The sequence below is a fragment of the Mya arenaria genome, chromosome 17, assembly GCF_026914265.1.
Source record: "Mya arenaria isolate MELC-2E11 chromosome 17, ASM2691426v1".
NCBI lineage: Eukaryota > Metazoa > Mollusca > Bivalvia > Myida > Myidae > Mya > Mya arenaria.
The window spans coordinates 28,732,858-28,759,604 of NC_069138.1; the positions used below are offsets into that span (position 1 = coordinate 28,732,858).

At 35.6% G+C, this 26,747-nt stretch overlaps 1 protein-coding gene and 1 long non-coding RNA gene across 2 annotated transcripts; both read right to left on the reverse strand.

The window, feature by feature from the left end:
* Positions 1-1,281: 1,281 nt before the first annotated feature.
* LOC128224864 (monocarboxylate transporter 12-like) lies at positions 1,282-11,360 on the reverse strand. Its single transcript, XM_052934946.1, has 7 exons — positions 10,792-11,360; positions 8,509-8,625; positions 6,176-6,319; positions 5,496-5,630; positions 4,090-4,228; positions 3,036-3,769; positions 1,282-2,244 (listed from the first exon to the last, which is right to left on the reverse strand). The coding sequence occupies exons 1-7, from the start codon at positions 11,195-11,197 to the stop codon at positions 2,042-2,044; spliced, it is 1,878 nt and encodes a 625-aa protein (XP_052790906.1). The 5' UTR covers positions 11,198-11,360; the 3' UTR covers positions 1,282-2,041.
* A 7,083-nt stretch (positions 11,361-18,443) lies between these two features.
* On the reverse strand, positions 18,444-26,693 carry LOC128224700 (uncharacterized). Its single transcript, XR_008259521.1, has 4 exons — positions 26,418-26,693; positions 23,239-23,325; positions 22,175-22,282; positions 18,444-21,566 (listed from the first exon to the last, which is right to left on the reverse strand). It is a non-coding gene; the product is annotated as an uncharacterized LOC128224700 (long non-coding RNA).
* Between the last annotated feature and the right edge of the window lie 54 nt (positions 26,694-26,747).

Here is a 26,747-nt window from a genome sequence, read left to right on the forward strand (position 1 = left end):
AAATACAATGGCGCATCTGTCAAACAAAAAACAATCATTATATTCCATCGGCATCAGAGACGGAAACAATTAAATAGTCATTTCCATAGAATAAATAAAAAGACATAAACAATTTATGTATTAATAATAATAATTCAGCCATTAAAACAATGACAACTAGACAAGACAAGACAAGACAAGTCAAGTAGTCGAAAATTCAAAAAAAGAACATGTTTAGGAGCACATTGCAAGAGCTCTAACGACAATAAATAAGAAACAGAAACATATAAACACCGCATTCACAAATTCAAATACCACAAACACATATATGAATGCTATGTACATTTGCAAACATGTAAAACAATTCTTTTTCAAACATGTAAAACAATTCTTTTTCAAGTAGGTTTAGTCAAGAAATCGACCCGGTATTATTTTGGTATCATTGAAAAGGATTTTGTGTGAAGAAAAAGAAAATGTAAAGCACTTAGCAAAACATATATAATAAATAAGTTTTTTGGACGTCCAAGATTGCATATTATGCACGCAATGTCAGATTTTAGCTAAAATAAAGGGAATAAAATACTTAAAGTTATTATTAAACACATTATGATTAATTTATTTATGATGCACTTTCTTTTTATTTATTAGTTATCAGCATTATCAGCAAACAAGTAGCTATTAAATAAATTGTATCTGGTCACGAGGCACCAAAATTTAGAATAGCAGTTAAAAGCGATTACAAAGAATTCGCTTTATTGTGGGTCGGACTCCTTAACGAAATGTACCGGATGAGCTCCACAAAGTAAAGATAATCATTTGTACCAGTGTAAGATCGGAACATATTTACCTAGCAGGTACGAAAAGCGATATTTCACAGTTAGTATATAGCCACGGGTGAAACCATTACTTTTGGTATTCATGAGGACTGGTATACAGTATGCGATCGTGCAATGAAACAAACATTTCTTACTTGTATTAAATGCATAAAAATTACAGAAAATGACAGTTTAAAGGGACTGTACACAATTATTTAATAAAATGTTTTACTCTTTGATATCATAATTGTAAAAAAAAAAAACATACCAAAATGTAAAATAAAAAACGAGACGGAGACCGGGTTCGGACAGGTGTCGCCAAAATTGCAGTTCAGTGTTGTATCCACTCTGCTACGAAGGCTTACTTTAAACAGTTGAAATATTTAAGCTATATACCTAACATGGTCATATCACGTGATAACATCGACTAGCCAATCACGCACAAGGAATGAATTCTACTAGGTAGACATACCTAGTAACATTTTTTAATGGAAAAATACGAAAAAAACTGCGAAAAATAAATTAATTGTAAACTATGTAGTACTTTAGTTAGTAAGTTCCAATGCATTGTACACATCGATACCAAGTCTATGTCAGTTTTCGACAATTTTCTCTTTTTTTCGCTGTTTCATCATACTGAGTACAGTCCCTTTAAAGAAGTTTTTAAGAAAAGCGCAAAGTTGTGTGCGGTGATACGTCATTCCGGAAATGACGTTGGTCAAATTGTTTCCCAATTGACGAAACTTACGTTTGATTTGGAATTGAGATCGGGTTAGAATTTCAAAACAGAGAAAATAATCAAATTGATATGTTCATTCTTTGAAACAATGAAATATCGTTCGTATTTTACTGACCAATCTTTATAAATCACCGGAAAGCATATAAAATGATAATATCTACCACCGCAATTAAATATGCCAAAAAAGTGTGTTTTTATGCGACAAAGAGCTTGTTATTCTTCAAACAAACTATCTCCAACGAAGTACGAGCATATGAACTAGAAAACGATGTTGATTAGATATAATTATCATCATGCATCAAAAACAAGAAGCTGTACACAAAGATATTCGTAGGCGTCCGCATGTGATTTGGCGGTTTACATAGCACATTGTCCTTCAATTGGCAAGTTATAAGTAACCAAACTGCCGTTAAAGGTTTGGTCACTATCAGCCCTCTGTTCTCCGCAAAATGTTCGCAACTTTGATGCTCGAAAGGAAAGTGCAAGATACCAAAATGTGTTAAACAGTTTAAAGGCTCTTATCTCCCCTTTCTTCAATCTCGTCATCCCAGAAAACCTCCTCCTTCTCCGCCTTTTCCTGTCGCCGTCGGCGGCGATCACGGACAATCTTCACCACGTTCCCACATAGCAACACGAAGCCACCTAAAAAGATACCGATTCCGCCGAAATAGAACGCCTCGTCGTATGTGCCAAAAACGTCCCGAAATAAACCTGTGAGTAAAATCAAACTTAGTTGAAAGTGCATGTTTTCAAATACGTAAATCCACAACCAAAACATGTCTTTATTGTTCTCTAACTCAAATATGACAATAATCCATCACAATATCTTATTATGAAATCAACAGTGGTACAGTACTTTAACTTAAAGAGAATATGTTGACGTGTGTGTATGCGTATTACATGTTTTAGTCTGGTTCTATAAAGACACCATAACGTATTAGTTTGCATCACATACCATCAGAAATAGATATTTACATTAGCTTAGTCATTTGTGTAGATAAAACCTGACGTTTATATTGTATAACACGAATTATATTGATAAAACTTGAAACTTGAAACTTATTGTATAACACGCAAAGTATTATGACGTCATTGTTTTTTTTTTCAATATTGCGCTCCAATTGGATAAGTGCGCCGTCATTAAACCAATGATATACGACGTAACAAAATCAGCTATTCTTCTATACAAACGTATCTTGTCTGTTACACTCTGTTAAAAACAAATACTCAATTTCAGAAGATACTGCTAATGTTTAATCACTATGAATATTTCTTTTAAAATATAATTATAAGTATTGATCGCATTTTTTCTTGCGATTATGCTGTATGAACGCAGTAGGGCAAGCGAGTAAATGACCAAGAAGCGCTGGCGCGTTTCATGGAATTTGCTGGCCTCTCGTTTTGCGTTCATACAGCATAAACGCAAGAAAAATACGATCAATCCTTAATTGAATCCTAACGTGATAACATAAGAAGTATTTAGACAAGCTATGGATCATCACCTGAGATGGTAGGCCCCACCAGCGACCCAATGCCCTGGAAGCCTAGAAGGAGTCCGAAGGAGCTGGCCATCTTTTCCAGACCAAGGAAATCCACAACCACGACCGACTTCTGTGCCACGTATGTCCCTGCTAGGATGCCGTACATCACAGAAAAGGCGGCAAATGCGCCAAAGCTTTCTAATGAGGGCATCACCATGGAGACCGCACCGACGCCAAACATGACGCCGTTATACACGAGCACTCTGTACGGCTTCACGCGCTTCATGTCCAGTACAAATCCGGATGTAAACCGGGCAACAGAGTCACTGATTCCTATAATTGAGACTAAATACGCCGCCTGGATCTGAGAAACTCCCTTCGATTTTGCCAATGGTGGTAAAAACACAAATGTCGACATCATTGACATGGTAAATAGTAAGATTGCTAAGCAAAGGGAAAGAAACGGAAAATCTTTCAATAGAGATAGTTCTAGGAATGGTTTCCTCTGTTCTTTTGGAACATTGGACTTGAGTAGAGTTTTCATCTGTCCCATTTTTTCGTGAAAAACGGACTTCCGACGCGAAGGTTCGGAAACCACGAACGTGAACTCTGTAGTGGAAGAGAAAACGTTACTTCCGTGCCAGTTATCTTCCCTGAGTTTTTCTTCTAACTTTCGGTGGCGAGGTTTGGGAGTGGAAACCTCTTGTAAGATCAGTCCAGCGCCCACACTGCCTCTTCGATGTAACTTCACCAATCTGAACATTTAATAATGGTTAATAAACACGGATATGTTATGTATATATAAATATTCCACGCTTTCCATCATCATCATCATCATCATCATCATCATCTTCATCATCATCATCATCATCATCATCATCATCATCATCGTCGTCGTCGTCGTCGTCGTCGTCATCATCATTATCATCATCATCATCATCATCATCATCATCATCATCATCATCATCGTCGTCGTCGTCTTTAACACAAAGAAACATATCAAACAAACAAGGTAAGAACTATCAAAATTGGTGATAAATAGCAAAGATAGCTAACATATCAAACCAATACATACTCGTTAATCCTGGACGTCTTGGATATGCGTTTGTGGAGATCTAGGGGCCGAAAGAGTGCGCCACATATAAACGTCTGGAGGGAGATGGCGGCTAGTAGCAACATAGCGCCCTGGTAACCGTACATCCCAAACAACGCCTCTGAATACAGTGAATGTAATGTGGTTAATAAATGGAGCTTGTGAAAATTACCAGGTTGCTCTGATTAAGCTGTTTTGTATCGAGTGCTTCACAACCAAGTCCTTTGCAACGGTATGATTTCATAGAGCGCCACCTATGTCACTGTGGCTAGTATTTGGCTGATTCGTGGCAGGAGCTATTTTAATTGAGGTATTTGCGTATGATAGTTCAAATAGCGCTATGATTGCACAGCCCTTCCCTAGTTGGACCGTGTTACTGTGAAGTATTCCGAATAATAGCTATACTTAAAACCATGGCCGTTGATACCCATACTCTCTTGAAAACACACGCATCTAAAGAGAGCTTGTGCGAACGAAAATGGAGGTGAAAACTAAGACCCAACGTACAATGCTAATCGGAACCCTTTCTCATGGCCACATATACGATAAGGCACACGTATGGGTAATTTTTGTTTGACAAAGTAACAATTGTCTTAACGCAGTCCAGAACTGATGGTTAGTTGGTTAACTCATTCATATTTGAAATATGGACGTCTACAAAATGATACAAATTGAGTGGACAAAATAATATTTTGTTGAAATACTTTAATAATGTTTTCAATTCTCTGTTTTTTACCAGACTAATGTCTAACCAGTATGCGAGTAAGCTTAACGTTAGCCCTTGAAATCATTTCAGTAAGAGTGGGACATAATAATAATGTCTGCAGTATACGAGCAACAAGCAACAAAAACGTTCCGTTGGAGAGCAAAATATGTCACAGAATGCAGCGAGGCGATCACCAACGCTTGTCTATTGTTGTTCTTGTTAATGTTGTTGTTGTTGTCGTTGGTGTTGTTGTTGTTTTTTTTGTTTTAATCGAAAAGGGAAATAACTCAATAATTGTTAAAGTCATAGTAGTTGCCGTGTTGTCTCTTATAGAATGTGTACCAAGCTGTGTGCCAATGTCTTAACCAGTTTTCAGTTATGGCCAGCGCTATAGACACACAAAGTCGGCGAGGACGACAACATGGCGATGACAATACCTCGCGTAAGTCAAGTTTATAAATAGAGACAAACGATTGCAGTTACTTGTGATTTTGTAACTTAACCCCATTGTTCCGATGTTGTAATGTTTCATTTTATTCCATGCATTCTTTCAAACGAACTCTTTTTTCCTGGTATCAGCACAGTCTAACAAAACACAAATGTAATTTTATAGAAATCGCAAGCACAAATTAGTTTCTTGGTTGGAATAAACATATAAAGGTTGACAAAATATTTCAATTACCTATAAGCGGCGGGAAGCTGAACATGCCCAGCCCGACGCCAGCGGTTGTCATGCCAACGGCAAGACCTCTCCGTTTGTTAAAATAGTTTGTCACTATGATAAGGCTAGGTGTATAGGTCAGACATCGACCGAATCCTGTAGATATAGACAAAACGCTCTGTGTTTATCTTGCTGTGTATGTACATGTTTATTTTATTCTTTCTATAGAAATTATTAGATGCAGCAATCATGAATACAAATAAAACTGAATTATAATTAATGTGACCTTTTTTAAAGAAAGATTAAAGAAAAGAAATGCTATCAATGCTACACAACAATGACACATTCACAAAAAAGAATAGGCATGTATCTATATGACCGGCATTGTAATGTGGGGAACTATTTTATATTGTCATCGTAACTTGATAAGGCTAGGTGAATATGTCAGGCGTCGACCAAATTCTGGATGCGGAGATAAAACGTTATGTTTAGATATTGCACGGTCAGTTTAACCAATGTGAATGCCTTTGTACATGCAAACAAGAAAGACAAGTAAAACGAAAAATACAGTTTAGGTGATATTTTTCGAAAAAAGATAGAAAGACAAAAAAGTCATCTATGCTGCATGTACATAACTATTATCCATTCACTAGCCGGCCTTTGATTTGGTGATCTCCTTTCTACTGTAATATAATACTTACCACCGACGATACTGTAGGAGAAGTACAAGAACTCAATGTTTGGTGCGAATGCCGAGATGACGATACCGATGACACATAACACACTTCCAATAAACACGACAGTCCGGCACGACCAGCGGTGGCACAAGGCGCTCGCGACCGGACCTGGGATTATTATTATATTGCAATATGAATATGATTGAAGATGTTTATCATTTTATTCTTGTATGTCCATTTTATAAAGATAGTAGACAAATGTGCTTACCACGATATTATTGTCATTGGCCAACCAAGAAAAAAACTATGTAATTTGTTAAGTTCTGAAAATGCAGCATTATTAAGGAAACTTGCTAAATTTGTTTATATTGCCACTGAAAAGCGCAAAAGTGCTTTAATTTAATTTAATTATTGCTTATTAGTATTTGAATAGCTATATTTATATTTGTTCTTGAATTTATGCTCTTCTCATACAATATTAATGTCAATACTGTTTTATATTACCGCCGTGAATGTATATATATGCATTTGGCTACGAACATGTTAATGTTTATACCTAATAAAAGTTCTGTTCTGTTCTGTTCTGTTCATTCAAACATAGGGGATTAAAAGGTATGAACGGCCAAAGGATGGACGTGATGTAGTAATTGAGGTGTAGGTATTTGACTTATGGCCAAAATAGCAATGTTTTTACTACTTTTCATTCAGTTTTTCTCTCACTGGCAACCAAACGTGACAGAGCACATACACAAAGGCGGTGTATTCTATTCAAAAATAGCTTGCGAAGCGTTTTGATTCAAGTCTTCGATGCATGTGGTCTTTGTACAAACTTAAATGGCATAGCCGACATCCAGGACGCATGTACAATAAGGATCCTACGCCAGGTGAAAGAAGGCTCGTGCAAGGTGAACGGTAACGAAAAAACACGGGGAACGCGCTTTATACGACAGAAGAATGGACGTAAGTGGGACTCGTGGAAAGGCTTTTTTTTCAAACGACTATTAAAATGACTCGCTCAAGATTTTTGGACCAAAAAATAAGTTCCGGTAATGCATCTAAAAACACTTGCATTTGAGGATAACCCACGCCGATACAGTTAAGAAGAAAATAGAAATCTAAAGCCTTAACCATTCGTCCACAAGGATTTTTACAATAACTGAGAAATAGTTGACACTTTATCGAAAACATTGGTAACATCACGTGAGAATGTTCATTAATCAAACACTATTAACCCTGAGTTTTTTTAAATGATGGTCTTTATTAAAAGAAAGTTACAGTTTGTAAACATTTATTGAAGGTTTTCAACCGTGAAATCATTTACCTAGTTCACTCTAATGATTTTTCAGACTTTATTTTGCAATAACACCTTTTTTTGTAAAAGGCGTTTTACAAGCCATGCGCGAGTCCTTTTGAAGCCAATTGGAACAATCTTTTACCTAAGCTTACACTTAGTGTTCCTCATTTTTATGGATCTTTTTTAATCATATCTAAATTACAACTACTGTGAAAAAAGTCATCACAACTTAATCTTAGTCACTCTCGTTTGCACGATGTTGCTCGTTTTGTTAAGAAAACCGGAATACCCAGAAAAACTCATTTGTCCGGCTGGATTAAAACAAACCAAGTTCAAGCATAGGCCGGATATCGAGCATATGACGTCACCTTGCTGAGAAGCAATTGCTCTAACAAATGCGCTAAAATACTATTAAGTAATCAATTTGCAAACTGAATTTATACTATTAAAACTAAATGAACTAGTTTTATCATTAAAAACCAGACGTCCTCACACAGCGTAGTGACCTTATAAGAAGCTTTATCACAAGAAAAAAATGATATATTCATGTTAAGATAGCTGACTAAGCTCAATTGTAATGACACATTTCCAAATCAGGTTTGTGTTTTTATTGTACCTAGTTCGACTTGAATAGAGATATGCATATTTTCCTACTAGTTTTTATCGCCTATTTAAATTACACGTATATGAACAACGTTGGTTTATCGTATGCGACGTTTTGATAAGGCTCGAAAGTCCGCTTCTTGCCCAGTAAGTCGTTGGCTCCAACATAAGGGCTTATCAGGAGGCAACATTGATAGGTATCTATGACACATATGCCGACGTATTCACTATCGGCCTAGAGCTGTTTTCACTAAAAAAAGCTTTAACGAATTAGCTCGATTTCAGCGAAAGCAATTCCCGAAGCTCGTCCATTAACTCGCACACCACGATCCAGGGTCTTTACTCATACATTATGTATTATGGAACACAGCGTTATATGTCATGCATCACAATTTGTAACATATGCACCAAGTATTTAAGAACAGTGTTGTTTAGGTATGGCTTATAATACTTCACTCACCCATCATAAGCAGGAAGGTTGTGAAGAGGGAGAAGACCCAGGCGGTGGCCACAGCGCTCTGGTTGAACTCGTCCTTCAGTTTCATGTACATCACACCACTGGCCTTCATCATACCGCCTGGAATGTGAGAAATATATACATGCATGTATCTACTTATATAATGGACAAGGCGCTCTGGTTAAACTCGTCCTTCAGTTGCACGTACATTGCACCACTAGCCTGGAATGTGTGAAATAAATGCATATAAATACGTATATACTTATATAATGGACAAGGCGCTCTGGTAAAACTCGTCCTTCAGTTTCATATACATTGCACCACTAGCCTTTATCATGCCACATGGTACGAGAGAAATAAATACATGAAGGTATATACTAATACAATGTGTAACGACATATATGAGATATATGAGAGCGAAGTCCTACGCGATGGATAAGGCGCTCTGGTTCAACTTGTCCTGCAGTTTCATGTACATTGCACCACTAGCCTTCATAAAACCGCCTGGAGCGATTAATTAATTGATATCTAATAATTTCATGTGCACATCCAGTGAAAAGTCACAGGCGATGGCCACGTCGCGCTGGTTCAACTTGTCTGTTTTAGGTTCATGGACATCACACCACTTGCCTTCGTCAATCAACATGGAATGTAACAAATGTATAGGTATCTACTTCTATAAAGAAACTAATTTTGAGAAAATTAAATAATTATCAAGGGAGGGAACTCTTTCTCAGCGCCGAATGTTTAATTGTCCGCCCTTCTTTATTTTGGCGCCTTTCTAACTTGTTCTCTAGTTTTAATCTGGTCCGGACGTGTGTTTTCTCCCTCCCTCCCGCCCGATTCTTTTATTTCATTTTGTCGGACAAGTTCTCAATTTTATCTTTGCTTACATAGTTACTCCTTTTCTTCCCTCTATTATTAAAGGATATTGAATATTATATTATGTTTTACACTTTATTATGCTTTCTGATGTGAGGTATCCTTGCATGGAGGATTTATGGCTGCTTTTGACAAACTTTATATCTATGTTAATTTCATTTCCAATCTAGCAGCCCATTATTTCGGCGAAATTAAATTTATATTTAACATTTGTCTTTGTTTTTCCTGAGCGCAATAATTTGAATATATCTTTTGGAGAGAGAAATTCCCAGGGATGGCCAACACGCCGTGGTTTAACTCGTAGTTTAACCTCTTGCATACTACTTTCTTAGCCGCAGAGGCGGATCCAGATGAAGTGGACATATATATATGTCAGCGGTTTAAGAGCTATTGTATCAATTTCAGGTTAAAATTAGGTATTTTAGGGTTTCATTTGCCGGTTAACTGGAGGGGGCACGGACCCTTGAACCCCTTCCCGCTAGACCCGCCACTGAGCCGAAATGTGTGAAATAAAATTGGTCAAATATCTATGAAATAGACGGAAGTCCCTGGCGGTGGCAACGGTTTGGTTATTTGCAATGTGGCGAGTCGCGAGCTACATGCATGAGCACATATACTGAGCACTGTTTGTGGGATAAGGGCCACTGCGTTGAGGTTTAAGACAACTCTCAGGTTGAACTTAGCCTTTTGTTACATGAACATAACACGTCAATACTTCATCATGTCTTATTAAGCACACAGAGAGAGACAAAAGTGCACTTCTTAACCTTAATATTTTACCTAGCAATCATAATCGGACCAAATGACAATGCATTCTAATGAAATATGGCTTTCTCAATATTTACACTGTAAACCATTTTCTGTTAATGTCTGTTAAAGTGACACCCTTATTCAAAATCAATACATACACATGTATAACAAACACACATTTTGAGAGATTAACCTTGATCTACTTACTAAATAATGCATTTGTGGAAAATATTAATTACTGATAACAATATATTAACCGTGAATTTAATAGCTGAAAATGCAAAAATATTAAATGATTGGTGAATGCTAAAAGATTTACTGCGACCTACTACCATCTCATAAGGTAGCAATACCGTGTTTTCTGCACATATCTTTCAAATTAAACTCGGTATCCTTCATAAGCACCATTGTTTTCGACATTTGTTCATCCTTTTTGGTATATTAAAACAATTGTATTAAATGTGTTAAATCTTATTTGGGAGTAATAGTGCATCTTTAACGAAGTTAGCGCAGTCAACTTTTTGACGGAGTAATTTCAATCATTGGATATTGAATATCTCTGACTTTTCTATTTGTGTTTACTATGGTGTCAAATCACTAAGAACAGTCCGTTTTGGTAAAGTAACAAAGTTAGGACAAATCTACCCCGCTTACCAACAAACACGTGTACGATGACTCCTCCCAGGACGACCATCCATCCCCAGCTTCCATCCGGCACCCAGCTCTCCTGCTGGCTCTCCTGTATCTCAATGAAACATTCATCCTCACGTGTCTTTGGTTCATTTTCTTCCGCCCCAGTATCTTCATTGTCTTCCTTGACCTTTTTAGATGCCTTTGATGCGTCATCTTCCTTGGGTGTCTTTGGTTTAGATTTCTCGCATCCGTTTGAAGGTTCATTTCTGTCGTCTGTAAATTTGACGGCGTATTTATCATTTTTCATTTGTAAGTTTTCTTCCGTAGGCTGAACAATAAACCTGGAATTTGTAGAATCTTTCTCAGGTACAACAGCGCTGTTGTTTCTTTCGCCGTTTACCTGGCTATGGTCATCAGCGGTCGTCATCTTTCCACTTTTCTATAGGACAAACGGTTTACCTTTAAGCATGCACGTATCTAAATCCGCATCGCACACTCTAGCACTTTTTAAATATACTTACTCCACGTATTCATTAACATTAACCGATTCACCTTCCCTTTTCACAGAACTTAAACCTATAGTTCTTCAGCAACTCAGAAAAATCGTTAGACAAACGTTCCATCTCGAAGAAAAAACCTAAATCTGATAGCACTTTACTATCAAATGGTGTAAATTAAGAAAATCATTTACAGTCAAAACTGTGCCGCGTGCTCAGTTAAGTATAGATAGAGAAATATGTCAAATTTGTTAGATAACACAATTAAGGGACATAGACTGAATCAGCAAAAACCAAGATAAAACAATTTCATGAGATATTTTGAATCATAGTGTTGACAACACAACTATGAAACACAGGGTTGAAACCAAATTCGGACTTACATCTTAAATTTTCTTCCATTTTTCATCAGCTTTTTACAAAAGAAATTGGCAATTTACAAACAAAAGTGTTACATAAAATATTGGACTGAATCTAGTTTGGCCAACGTTAGAATTTTAAAAATACTTTACATTTAAGCGCATGGCGCAATTTTTGGGCCTTCGGACATGATATGAATAATCATTAATAAATGTCCAAAATAATTATTTTTTACTATGAAAAATATTTATTTTTTTCTATGTATAATAATTTCCCTCCAAATCTCTTTATTTAAAGGATTGGCATTGGCACATTATTTACTCGACAATTTATGTCCATTAGTTTACTCATGTTTCCATAGTAACCACGGATTTTGTCCGGATTTATTTTGGCTACATTCAAGGTGTGTGTTTAAAACGGCCCAAAGGATTAAAATACAAAAATGAATCATCAGTGTTTTCTTTATTTATGTTCCATAAAGAGTACGTGTTATGAAACCAGCCAAAAGTATAAGCTAGTCATTATATTGATACGTTAGTGTTGCACGTCATTTCAATAATTTTGTAATGACTTCATGTGCGTGACGTCAAATTTAGTATTCAAAATGCGCAATACATGGTCTCAATTGTAAACACTTATCTTACGCAATATAAGTGATATCATCATGAATTATTCAGTATTACTTTCTGAAATGCCATTAATTTAAATAGCTAATAAAATAATAAAAGCAACAATCTGTCCGAAGGCCAAAAATCGCTCGATGTGGCTAATTTATAATACGTTCTCTACAAATGTCATCTAAAGACGTTTTTAGACGTTTTCTTAGTATAAAAAGATATGTAGAAACAGAGGTGTCTTTAAAGTGTCGTTTTGTTGTGAAAATGTTAAAGTCATTTGACATGAATTTATTTTGACCTCATGCTTCACACTGCCTCTGGGAATTTTATCGGTGCATCCGTACCAAACACTTGGAAATAAAATGTGTTTTGGGATTTGGTTTTATTTATCACTCAAATTTATTTCAGTTACATTAATTGTAATTGTGGATGGTGCGATTTTAATCATTATGGTCCTTTTTTATTTTGTGATTATAATATAATTATACATGAACGCTTATTTGCATATAAATAAGCAATACATGTGCTATCATTACATTCAATTTGAGTGAAATGGCTAAACACTTGTGCACCTTTATCCTCGTGGGGTCAACACTCTCCTGACCGGAGATAGGATGACTTATGGACTATAATCACGAGGACTGTGCAAGGTCATTGACCAGGGCAACTTGACAGTTATGTCTTGTATATCCGGGGAAAACGACTATCTGCTTCAATTCCATGCCACTTAGAACCTTTGGCCAATATAAATTAAATGCTATACTTACATTCATTTTTTTAAATAGGGGCAGGGCTTGACTTTTTTTCTTAGATGACGGTTTAACCTTTGAATATGTGTTCATGGTATGTCTCTAGACGAGTCCTAACAATTCTCTTCTTTTACGGGTGAAGGTTTACATCGACACGAGCTTGTATGAATTAATGCCATTCCAGGACAGTACCGGACCGATACGCAAATTTTTAGATAAATATTTCTTATTTAAGTCAATAAAATTCAAGAAGCGACAAAAAAGAGGGGGCGGCCGTGTATAACAATCTACCAATTAATTTATAGTCGCATTTATGCTTAACTACTCAGCATATGTAGTGCATAAACTCAAAGTTCAAAGAGCGATTGTTGAACCATAGTGACCAGCAACAGTTATAGTTCACGAGTGACGTCGCCACGAGTGTAAAATTGACTTTTTGTGTTCACAATATGAAAAGTATTTCGATCTTACACTAAAACGAAATTTTTTGTTCTTTTTAGTATATGCTTTGAAAAGATGTTAAATGACTAAATAATTGTAGAATTTCAGATAAAAAACGACAAATTGAAACGTAACGTGTCCAAACTCATTACGCGCTGAGATTTGATTTGGAATAGAGGGTGGGATAAAATTTCATAACAGTGAAACATAACACAGTATTATTTCACTGTTTGTAACAGAGAAATATCTTTGTTTTTCACTGCTAAATCTCCATAAACCACTGAAAAGCATACATTTAATGAAAGCACTAATAGTGTTGAAAGGCTGTAGGCGCGACAAGAAAACGTAAAAACGTCATTTTACTTTTTTACAATTTTGTTAACAGGCAATAAAAATCGAATCCAAAAAATCTTTGAATGGCCCCACACTGTAACCGATAAGTGTCTGTCGTTACCTAAGAATAGGTAATGGAAATTGATAAATGTTTAATTAATAGTAACTGATAAACTTTTATGTTCTAGGATCAATGAAGGTAACTTGCATCTTGCAATGCAAATCTATTTCTAGTGTCAAGTTACTGAAATGAAACCCGATATTACCTGAGGACGTTTTGACTATTTGTAGTAGGTAAAATAAGACAGTGTTTTTTAGTCAACGCATCTCCATTTTCTGCGGAAACCTCTATTACTGTCGCTTCCCCTCGGTTCATAACCAAGATTTATTTAAGATTCTTTGGCTTGCTTTCAAACTCACATTAACATTGCAATCATATGAACGTATTTAAATAAATTTGTCTTAAGATTCTCACTATTTTAAACACCATTCGTCCCGCTTTGTTACCCCGGCGCAATTATTCTTTAACAGGTCATGTCAAAAAGTAGATCTAACGATACCTGATTTCGATTCGTGGCACTTAAAAACTAGTAATCAGACGACTGATAATGAATTCTGATCGTAATTTATAAAATTTATGTCCATCAAAAGATTTTTACCAAAGTGCATGGAGCGCGTGTCAGGTCGTGAACCAAAATGTTTGTTTTGTAAGTTTAAGACAAATCATAGATTGGCCTGACCTGTTTACAATAGTTTAAGTTTGAGAACGTATTTTCACAAGTTCCGCAGGTTTATGTCTATGTAAGACAGTTTTAACATTTCATTTACGTGTGATTGATCACTGATAAAACACACTGAGGACAAACAGCACATCAGTTTCATAAAGGGCGCTTAGTTTCGCACGTGCGTCCATTCGAAATTTTCGTAAATCAAGAGTGTGGGCATTTAATTTCGCACGTGCCTCCATTGGAATGTTGCAAATACATAATGTCAATTGAAAGTTAAGACTGCAGAGTTTCTTTATTCAATTTCACCACACCGACACGAACATGCAGAAATGAAACGATGCCAACCGATTACCTAAGTTTACCTCCAATAGGATTAGCTGAACTAGGAAGAGTTTTACGTTTAATAGCTACTCTGTGATTTCGAAGGAAAAAACGTTCAGTTAATGTCCAGTTAATGTCATAGCCTCGGTGCCGGTGGTGTCGTCGGCGTTGTCATGCAAAACATAAAACTTGCTAATACCTTAAATAGCGTTCAAGATATGCAAACAAAACTCGGCACTGGTGTTACCAGAGACAATATGCACTTGCTCAGCAAGGGCCATAACTCTGGCTTAAATAGTTGTGGATTTATGAACCTTTTTTACTGAAATTCATCAGAGGAGCACAATCGGTCACTCTGTGGCGCTCTTTTTCCATTTTACGTCGCTTTGACAAAAACAATTATTTTTAAATGGGAATGCAGTGCTTGTGGTTCATGCAATGATCGTTCAAGTGATATTTTATTAAATTTAGGCATATGTATTATGGGATGTCGATTTTTTAAGAAATAATTGGGAAACGGACGTCTATTATCGAGTACTGATTTGTCTTAATTAGCATCATGTTAATCGTAGTCAGCAAGCATTAACATTTAATATGATACCTGGCATCTAAATGTAAAATTGTTTATAAAAACAGAAGGAAGTGACAGGCTTAAGTGTACATTTGATAAGCTACTCCAAAGTTATCACGTTATCACATATAAAGACGAAAAACGTGAAACATCGCGATATCGTCTCATTAAACTGTGTGCACTTTTGTAGGCAGTATTTAATGCACTTGAAATAGCTACAATGACAAGTCTAAAATTCAGTTATCAGGTATTTGCAAAATGACACGTAAAACAATCAACCGAGTACAACTTGTCATTTATCAGGGATATCTTGAAAGTATAGTACTAATAGATACAACTCTGGATATTTATATTAAACGAATGGCTGTTTCGTATGTAAAAGACAGTAAAGTTGGAAGGTAGTTGGTAGTTTGGGGTTCCAATATTCAACTACTTACAAGTTGCCAGTTGGGGATTCGAATATTCAACTGTCTGCTAGTTGCCATTGAATATTCAACTACCTGCTAGTTGCCAGTCGGTGATTCGAATATTCAGCTGCCTGCTAGTTGCCAGTTGGTGATTCGAAAATTCAACTACCTGCTAGCTGCCAGTTGGGGATTCGAATATTCAACTACCTGCTAGCTGCCAGTTGGGGATTCGAAAATTCAACTACCTGCCAGCTGCCAGTTGGGGATTCGAATATTCAACTACCTGCTAGCTGCCAGTTGGGGATTCGAATATTCAACTACCTGCTAGCTGCCAGTTGGGGATTCGAATATTCAACTACCTGCTGGCTGCCAGTTGGGGATTCGAATATTCAACTACCTGCTAGCTGCCAGTTGGGGATTCGAATATTCAACTACCTGCTAGCTGCCAGTTGGGGATTCCAATATTCAACTACCTGCTAGCTGCCAGTTGGGGATTCGAATATTCAACTACCTGCTAGCTGCCAGTTGGGGATTCGAATATTCAACTACCTGCTGGCTGCCAGTTGGGGATTCGATTATTCAACTGCCTGCTAGCTGCCAGTTGGGGATTCGAATATTCATCTACCTGCTAGCTGCCAGTTGGGGATTCGAATATTCAACTACCTGCTAGCTGCCAGTTGGGGATTCCAATATTCAACTGCCTGCTAGTTGCCAGTTGGGATTCGAATATTCAACTGCCTGCTAGTTGCCAGTTTGGGATTCGAATATTCAACTGCCTGCTAGTTGCCAGTTTGGGATTCGAATATTCAACTGCCTGCTAGTTGCCAGTTGGGGATTCGAATATTCAACTGCCTGCTAGCTGCCAGTTGGGGATTCGAATATTCAACTACCTGCTAGCTGCCAGTTGGGGATTCGAATATTCAACTACCTGCTAGCTGCCAGTTGGGGATTCGATTATTCAGAGAAAATAAAGACCGACTTTTTTTCTAATATTCATCGTTTACAGTCACTTTTTATTACGTTCATTTGAAACTTATATGACCGCATCTCTATCGTCATCTGTGAATTCATCCGCTCCAAACGGATGCCATGCAAATTATCATTAAAACCACACGTGACCTAAAGGGTTTCTCACATGTTGATAAACATTATTGCCCAGTCGTCTAAAGAAAAGAACTGTTTATAGCCAAGAATGTACTTGGGTAGTAAGTTACCTAACAGCAACATATTAACTGGCATAAAAGCAAGTTCACATTTTGTCAAGTAGTATAGCCTTCTTTTTCGCTTCCTTCTTTTCTGTTGCAAATATACTTATTATTGTTGCGCAGTCTTCTGTAAAAAAATCAATTTGATGAATAAATTGATTGCGTCTTCGGTGACACAAAGGAACCTGTATCTGAGTCAATTTATTGTAAGTCATGAATTCAATTCCATTTAAAAATAACGCTCATGATTAGCAGTTCTGATTCCAATCGTTAATGAAAAAAAACACCCTGAAAACAGGACCAACTCATGTGACTGGTTCAATTATTCACCGCACGTGCGTGCATTCTCATGTTCATACACTCGATATCTCCCCGGCCATTTTCCATCCAAAACAATCTCGGATGTAAATGGACGGTTTACAATGTCAGAAATCTTAACATTTAACTACGCTGAAAGTAGATCCGCGTTGTAATTTCAATTTAGCAGTTTAACTTAATTTCTTTACTCTTGCAAACCTTCATTATTTATTCAATAATTCAATTGATTGATAATTAATTCTAAACTTTGATATATACAAGATATATACGTTGTATATATCAAAGAATCAATACTAATGTTTACAATTTTACGAACTACTTTACCGATGTACCAGCATACATCCGAGGTTGTTTTCGATGTAAAATGACCGAGGAGTTCCGAATGACATACATATTGACATGATCCTCCATTTTTCAATATATATGAGAAGTTTATCAAGGAAGCATAACAGTTTTTGTAAAGGCTGCACATGGTTCAAATAGTTTTAACATCAAATGTTTTCATGAAAAAAGTATACCTAATCTTATCAGAAGATTTATTTTACTTTCGCTTTTTAAGTGATACTCGTTTTTATAATCAATTTAACAAACACAAATTTTGAGTGACAAACTATTCCTTTATAAAAACAATTATAGAAAATATTCTGGTTTCTGTTTTTATTGACCAAATGTTCATTCATACAAACAATTATAAATGACATATATTATTATTATTATTATTATACCAGATTTGTTGAGCGCCCTTTTCATAAAAAATACGTTCAAGGGCGCTTTACAATTAAACATGTGACATATCGCAGATATGTGGAAATCACCAAAAGTGACATATTTTAACATATTAAACCAATTCAAGTGAAACTCATATGTTGTAAAAAAAAACACACACACATAAAGTGTCTTAAAATGCTATATGCAATAAAATAAGCATAAAAAGTAAAATAAGAATAAGAAATCAACAACATGAAACCAAATATATATATATATATATATATATATATATATATATATATATATATATATATATATATATATATATATATATATATATAGTTACTGTAGTTATGTATCGTAAAAATAAGTAGTGATAAAAACAGTCACAGTTGTTATCTATACGTTGTAGGAAGTTTTGAAAAGTTGTGTTTTGAGAGCTCTTTTGAATGAATTAAGTGATGATTCTTTTCTGAGAGTGTCCGGGATAGAATTCCATTATAGTTATATATATGTATACCATTCAAAACAAATCGTTATACCAAAGAATATCAATGTGTACAAATATTAATAACTGGTAACAATATTGTAACCGTGTATTTAAAGCTACACTCTCACAGATTGAACGTTTGACAACTTTTTTATTTTTTTAACTTGGAATGATCCAATTTTTGCGAATATGCATGGAAACCAGTTATATAATACTGCTGACAAAATAAATAGATCGCAGATTGTTGTATTTAAGTTCAAAATTTGATGCTGTATGCATTTTTCTTATACCATTAGTAACGGTTTAAGCCATAAAATATTATTTTTCGAATGGAAATATAAACACCTGCGATCTGAATTTTTGTCAGCAATGTTTTATCATTGGTTTGCAGATATTTACGTATAAAGTATGCAAAACTAAAAGTTGAAAAACACAGGTGTCTATTCATACGGACTCATGCAGTACAAGATATATAATTAATCACTTACAGGCAATACTTGGCATTGTAAAACATTATCGAAGCAAAATAACATGCAGATGGGATGCGATAAGCGTGAAATCAATTCGATTTTTATGTATGTTTGGCTTATCGTCGGAATACATGTAAAACTAATTGTAAATAAAAACAAATACAGGCCAGACACACCGCTACATGGAACTGTTTTAACTCGTTTTGTTTTTACGGTGATTTTGAAAAAAAATCGAAGTTCAATGTCATTGGAATTGACCTTGTGCCTCTTGGAATACTTGGCTTGAGTTTGGCTTCTATCAATAAGGACGGTGAACGTTATATGCGTGTCCGTGCGTCTGTAAACATTTGTTTGTGAAAACGCGATTCAGTGTTTAGTTTTGATAGTATCTTAATACAATGTATACAGTTGTTAGATATCCATAAGAGCTGAGTTCCTTTCTTAAACCGAAAGACTGGATAATGGCCCTTGAAAAGCACAATAATTTCTCAAGAAAGACAACATAGTACTGAGAGTTTTTTGTAATATTATAGGAGTTATTTCCCTTTGCTCAAAACTCTGCCTTGAAAAGTATTTTCCAATGGAAAAAACTACTGTGTAAAGAGAGTTGTATATATTGTCGTAAAGTTCTTGGCCTTTTTAAAACAAAGATTTCACTGTATATACTTGTATAGTTAAATTTTCTTCTCTGAAACTGCCGGGCCAAAACTCCTTACATGTCGTATGAAGCATTAAAATTAAAATGACCCTCTACCGAGATTGTTTAAATTTTGTCCCTGTGGTAAAACTGGCGCTGTCCCACCGGTTTTCTATATACTATTATTTCCAATTTCATAATGCAATACAATTTGATGGCACGTGTTTTATTGTAGTTACAAATAAAGGACATAAACTTTGGTTGCAGCATGCAATACTCATCCCTCTGACCGATAGGAAAACAAGTCAACACAAATGGTAACAATCATTGAAAATCCGCTTACATTTTAGCTAATGCCAAATTGTTTTTGCTAGATTGTGACGAGGCTGAAAGCTTGTATAATTAGTCTCGGGTCTTTTTCTGTGGCCATAAAAAGTACCCCTGGGCTTGAACCCACAGCCATGATTTGTATGCGGACATCTTATCTACTAAAAAAACGTTAACCTTTTCACCTTCCTAATAGCACAATTCAGACTATGGCATTTTCAAGGATGTGCGCCATAAATATATTTCAGTATGTTTCAAATAGAACTGAACACACTTATGTCTTTATTCGGTCCCCTATTGCCATATAACGCTTATTTTTCGTTCCAGGTTGGCATTGCAGTTTTGCTACTTGCTTCCGTGTATTACAGGTCAATCTTCAGGTAAATGTTATTTTTGGGGTACGAACCAGTAAAATAGGAGAGATGGAATAAAACATAAATAATAGGAATGAGATTTTCACATCAATTATTTTAAAAGCCTTAAAAATCACATCAAAAAGTATAAACAAAAGCTTAATGCCACATCAGTTAAAACTTCCCTCTCACAGATTGACTATTTTCACAAATTTTATTTATTTTGTCTTTAAATCAGCCAATTATTGTGCAAATGTCTGGAAACCAGTGATAAAAGATCAGATTGCAGTTTTTCATATTCAAGTTCGAACATTGGTGTTTTATGGCTTACGGCAAAAAGTACGCTTAAGAAAGTTGAAGATATCGGCAGTTTTCCTAAACGATTGAGATCTGTTTTACTTATATCTTATATGACCGAATTAAAAGCCTTGATGCCAAAATCAGCCGGTTTGGACACAATTTATCTTTATAATTCCAAAACTATCAATCTGTAAGAGTGAGGCAGTATGGAGAAGTTTCAGAAATGATGTTTGTTTGAAAATGAAAATGTAAGAAAAGGAAATAGACGAGAGACAAAAGTTTAAACATAAACCCCGTTTAATGGCACAGGGTAAACGACAATACATAGAACACAAAAACAAAAACAAAACACAAACAAGAAACATGGAACAACAGCACAAAACTCCACAAACAACACAGTGCATATAGATATGTTTATCAAGGATTGTTAGGTACCGCCTTGGAACGGTCAGTAAAATGTCGATTTACTTGGGGTTTAATTAAACCAGTTTACGTGCACAAACCGTACTCTTATCCCAACAATCCTGAATAAAGAAAAAAAAACACGTCAAAGGTAAATCTTATCAAATCTAAAAATTGTAGGTGAAAAACGCAACAAGATTGTCAGCAGAGCAGTTACGTGCAAGATATTCTTCATGGCTCACAGACACAGATATCCTATCATACATCTGAAGCATGAAAACAGCAGAAATAAAACTTGTAAAAACACCGTGGTTTGATTCGTTGATGGATGTTGTGCGTTGCAGAAGTACATCAGTCGTTACAAGTCTGTTGGTAACTAGATTAACCTGGTGACTGAAAGTTTGCAGAGAAGTGTTGGTTCCTGTGGCATTAACATTGAGCGTTGACAACACTTTATAGTAACCTGGCTTTTTTATGAAGATTTCCCCGTCAGGTTCCAGGTGATTGCAATTGTTTGCAGTGAATGTGCGGCGGTCTGTATTCCATAGAAGCTTTGAATGGCCTATGAACGAGAAGAAAAAAACCGTTATTTATGAATAGATCTAAACTTGATCGACATATATATTCAAAGGATAGCTCATAGCTATTTCTGTTTTGTTTATGCATTTATTACGAACGAAGCCTGTCAGCGGTAAATGTGCGTGGTTAATGAAATGTTATTTTTCGGTGAATGACAAAAACAAGTACTTTCTGAAACTAATAATCATTTTTTAAAGATGCACTCTTACTCCCAAATAAGATTACCAAAATTAATATAATTGTTTAAATATACCAAAAAGGATTAATAAATATCGAAAAAGTTCGTTTTTATTAAGGATACCGAGTTTAATTTGGAAGAAAGGTGCAGAAAACACGATTTTTCTATTTTATGATACGATAGTAGATCGCAGTAGATCTTTTAGCATTCACCAATCATTTAATATTTTTTTGCGTTTTCAGCTATTCAATAAATGGTTACAATATTGTTATCAGTATTTTTTTTCATAAATGCATTATTTAGTAAATAGGTTAAGGTTTATCACTCAAAATTTATGTTTGTTATACTTGTTTATGTATTTACTTTGAATAAGAGTGTCGCTTTAAAGGAAACTAACAAAAAAGAACGATTACCCCCAACAATAATACTTGGAACGCTATCAGCAACACCGACCAGTTTAGCTTTTGGCGTTTTGAGGTTCTCTAATTCACAGTTGTTGATAAACAATTCTCCAATTACACCTGTAATAAAACCCACGTATGTCACTGTGTAATATATCTAACAGAATTTAGTCATGACTAACGGTATGCAGGTGCACATGTGGAAGTTTCGTTTGAATGGTATTAACTATTGACTTTTATTTTACATCACAAGTAAACTCCGATAAGATCTAAACGCTTAATTATTAAAAAAAGCATTTTAAGATTATTTCGTTAAACACGTGCCCTGCGTCTCAACTTTGTCTCGGATTGCAAATTAAAAGATACAATGTTCAAGAGATTTTTTGATAACATGTTCCGCTCCCCCAAACGCTTGATCTCCTCTTGAATCAGATACAGTATTCAGATGAAACACTCATTTTCGCTCGGGCGAAGATAAAATGCCCGTATGGAACTCCTTTTTAATGGTCGCCACATTGTAATTACCTCCCTTGTTGAAGACTGTTGTCTGTAGCATCATTGAAACCTTGTCTTGTGGCAATATTTAGAACGCTAATTAATTATTTCTCGCTTCAAATGTCACCATAAAACAGTGATCACGCACCTTTCAAGAAATAATGCTTCACTCTTTTCAGAACTATTTAAAGACCGATTTGACTATTAACATATTAATCTGAATCATTGCGCGCATATCCATGACAACCAGAAATTATCGCATACCCATACGCAATTATTTCACTAAGCACAAAAGAGTTCCAGCAAAAAAACAAAACATTTTTACTTAATTTTGTTTAACTGAGGTGGGAGAAAAAGCATCTACCATAGCCGCTCGTGTAAGATAGGTTTATCCCGACCCTCGCGCAGGGTGTTTTGCGGAAACTTCGATAAACCTCGTTTCCGCAAAACACCCTACGCTCGGGTCGGAATGAACCTATCTTACACTCTCGGCCATGAAAGATGATTATAATCTTAGAGGTGTTCAAGGAGAAAGATATTGTTTGATCTACTATTAGATTTTAGTATATTTATATACTTACATTTGCTACTCTGACTTTTTTCCTGGCCCTAGGCCGAAAGACACGATCTAGAAGGGTAAGCTGCAAAAACGTGCTCTGCAATATTCACTATAAGAAAATAATAACAAAAAGGTAAACTAAGAGAATAAAGACAGCACATACATGTACTAACATAGTAAACTTGATTTCAATCTGCAATTATTTCTTGCAACGTTGAATCAATACGTAGTTAGGGTATTGCAACTTGCTTTACCTTTCCGGGCCAAGATCCCGTCAGAAACTAATTTTATTTAATAACAGGAACAAGCTGTTTTTGTCAGTAACAGGTGTACATATTGTGACTTAAAGAGACCGTATTGATGCCTATTGTTTTGGTGTAATTAAGCCTGTAAATATAATATATAAGCTCATAATTATTACTTTTATGAGATTGAAGACACATACACTTCGACAATGGGAGGCGTACCTCTAGAGAGAAAGTATTTTCTACCCGAAAAAGAAATTCATTGATTTGTTTAGAAGGTCAGTATTCTTTTTTGATCCATTTATCTCATTATTTCTAATAATCGTTTTGAATTATATTTGACGTTTTTGACAGATTGAGTAAAGTATTATGTTGTCATTAATGTCAATGTTTGTATACATAAGTTTGTACAAATGGCAGTATTATTTTAAGAAACTTTTTTCTTTTGAATATTGTTTGACTTTTTATTTTGCTTAACATGGTTCATTCAAGGCACACGTCGTTTGAAAGCCGAGGGAAGTTCAAACAGGGCAACTTTGATCGTTCAATAAATACATACTGTATATTAAGTGTATAACATATTATCAGCACTCACTTTTTGCCAGTACATGTGTGTACAGACAGTGACGTTAAGGAATTGTCTACAACTTCTGATTCAATTACTACTACTTCTACTAGTACCACTACCACTACCACTACTACTACTACTACTACTACTACTACTACTACTACTACTACTACTACTACTACTACTACTACTACTACTATTGCTGCTGCTGCTGCTGCTGATGCTGCTGCTGCTACTACTACGTCTACTACTACTACTACTACTACTACTACTACTACTACTACTACTACTACTACTACTACTAGTACTACTACTACTACTACTACTACTACTACTGCTACTGCTACTGCTACTTTTACTACTACTACTACTACTACTACTGCTACTGCTACTGCTACTGCTACTGCTACTGTTACTGCTACTGTTACTACTACTACTACTACTACTACTACTACTACTACTACTACTACTACTACTACTACTACTACTACTACTACTACTACTACTACTACTACTACTACTACTACTACTACTACTACTACTACTACTAATACTGCTACTGCTACTGCTACTGCTACTACTGCTACTACTTCTGCTGATGCTGCTACTATTACTACTACTACTACTACTGCTGCTGCTGCTGCTGCAGCTGCTGCTACTGCTACTGCTGCTGCTGCTGCTGCTGCTACTGCTACTGCTACTGCTGCTGCTGCTGCTGCTGCTGCTGCTGCTGCTGCTGCTGCTGCTGCTACTACTACTATTACTACTACTACTACTACTACTACTACTACTACTACTACTACTACTACTACTACTACTACTACTACTACTTCTGCTACTACTTCTGCTACTACTTCTACTACTGCTACTTTTACTACTACTACTACTACTTTTACTACTACTACTACTACTACTACTACTACTACTACTGCTGCTGCTTCTGCTGCTGCTGCTGCTGATGCTGCTGATGCTGCTGCTGCTCCTGCTGCTACTACTACTACTTCTACCACTGCTGGCACTACTACTCCAAACAAATGTTGTGAATAAATGGCAGCCTTGTACCCTTAAACGAAACCAAGACCCGCCCATGAAAACCAGCCAACAAGTGATAACAGAAATCAGCAACTGTTACACTATTTCTATACCTTTTTACATAATCAAATTTGTAATTATTAAAGAAAAAAACAAGTGACTTATCAACTCAGATTAACTCATCATTCGCCTATGTCTACTTACAGTTTGCTTGTGAACTCACAATCGATTGCACTCAAGAATATAAAATATGTAAAATACGACTATTTTACGGCATGTTTTAAACAATGGGGGGCATTAAATGCGCCATTATGGTACTTGTATAAATAAAACAAAATTGATGTCAATATTAACGGACAGAAGCGACGTTTACAAAAAGTGCACACAGATAAGTACGTGCTGTATTTACACACATTTGATAAATATCGCTAAATGTTTTATCGCTGATACGAGATTTTTATTCAATTGAAGCAAGTGTGGTGGATGTGAACCACAAGAGTATATTTCTCACGTAAATTGGCATTCATGTTTTCGGAGACTCTACGTTTGTTAAAGCTGCAGTTTCACAGATTTACCGTTTTTACAACTTTTTTTATGTTTTGTCTTGGAATGAAAAAAAAAGATTGCTGATAAAAGATCAGATCGCAGGTTTTCATATTTCCGTTCGAAAATTAATGTTTTATGGCTAAATGTGTTACTAAGGTTTAAGAAAAATGCATTAAGCATAAAGTTTTTAACTTAAATATAAAAAATGCGATCTTATTTTTGTCAGCAGGCTTATATTACTGGATAACATGCATTTTCGCTTAATTTGGCTCGTTCAAAGACAAAAAATAAAAAAAGTTGTCAAAACGTATAGAACCTATGAGAGTGCAGCTTTAAAACTGCAACCGTACGAATTCCACACTCAATCACGTATTAATTTAAACAACGATTGTGAAACAAGTTAAAACATCATTATATATCTCATCCCTGTTGGCAAAATGTTAAGCGAAAGTGTGGTCCTTCCGACCAAACCAAGCAGAAATGCGCTTAGGCCGAGATCGAATTCAAAGCACTTTGTTGAGAGAGGTTGCACTAACAATTGCGGTAACAGGTGTCAAGTATTTACTAGTCAGTCTATATAAAAACACATTTTCTTTGGTTCTGGAGCATACATTTGTAAATCATGAAAGATTGTACGTGTCATTAGATGACATTAGTTTGTCCCAGAAATATACGCTATAAATCATAAAGAGATGTCGGTTATTAGGTGCGCCATTTAACATTATCATTTAACGACACTTGATAGATTAAATAATTGTAAATACATTGAAAAGAAATATGTTAAATGTTAATTGAATATAAATTGCTTACGTGTTTTGTTGGATGAACAATGTTGGTTTGAACTAGTGTGATAAATAAATCCAGTTTCACTGCCCTTCCTGTAATGATGAAAGATATTTCTAAAAAGCTTTTAACCTAAACGTGTGCTGCTTTACTTGTTTTAAATACAGATCGTATTTGCAAATTGGTAATTCATTCAGCTTCACATTATACGTTTTAAAGTGATAAAGTCTGAAAGCGTTTAACTCTCTGTCGTTTAAAACAGTTTCATTTATCTGTTTATAACAAATAATGTATGTGCCGCTAGGCCGCTAACTTCACGTACATAATACCGCACCTGCTTTATCTATACTGTATTAT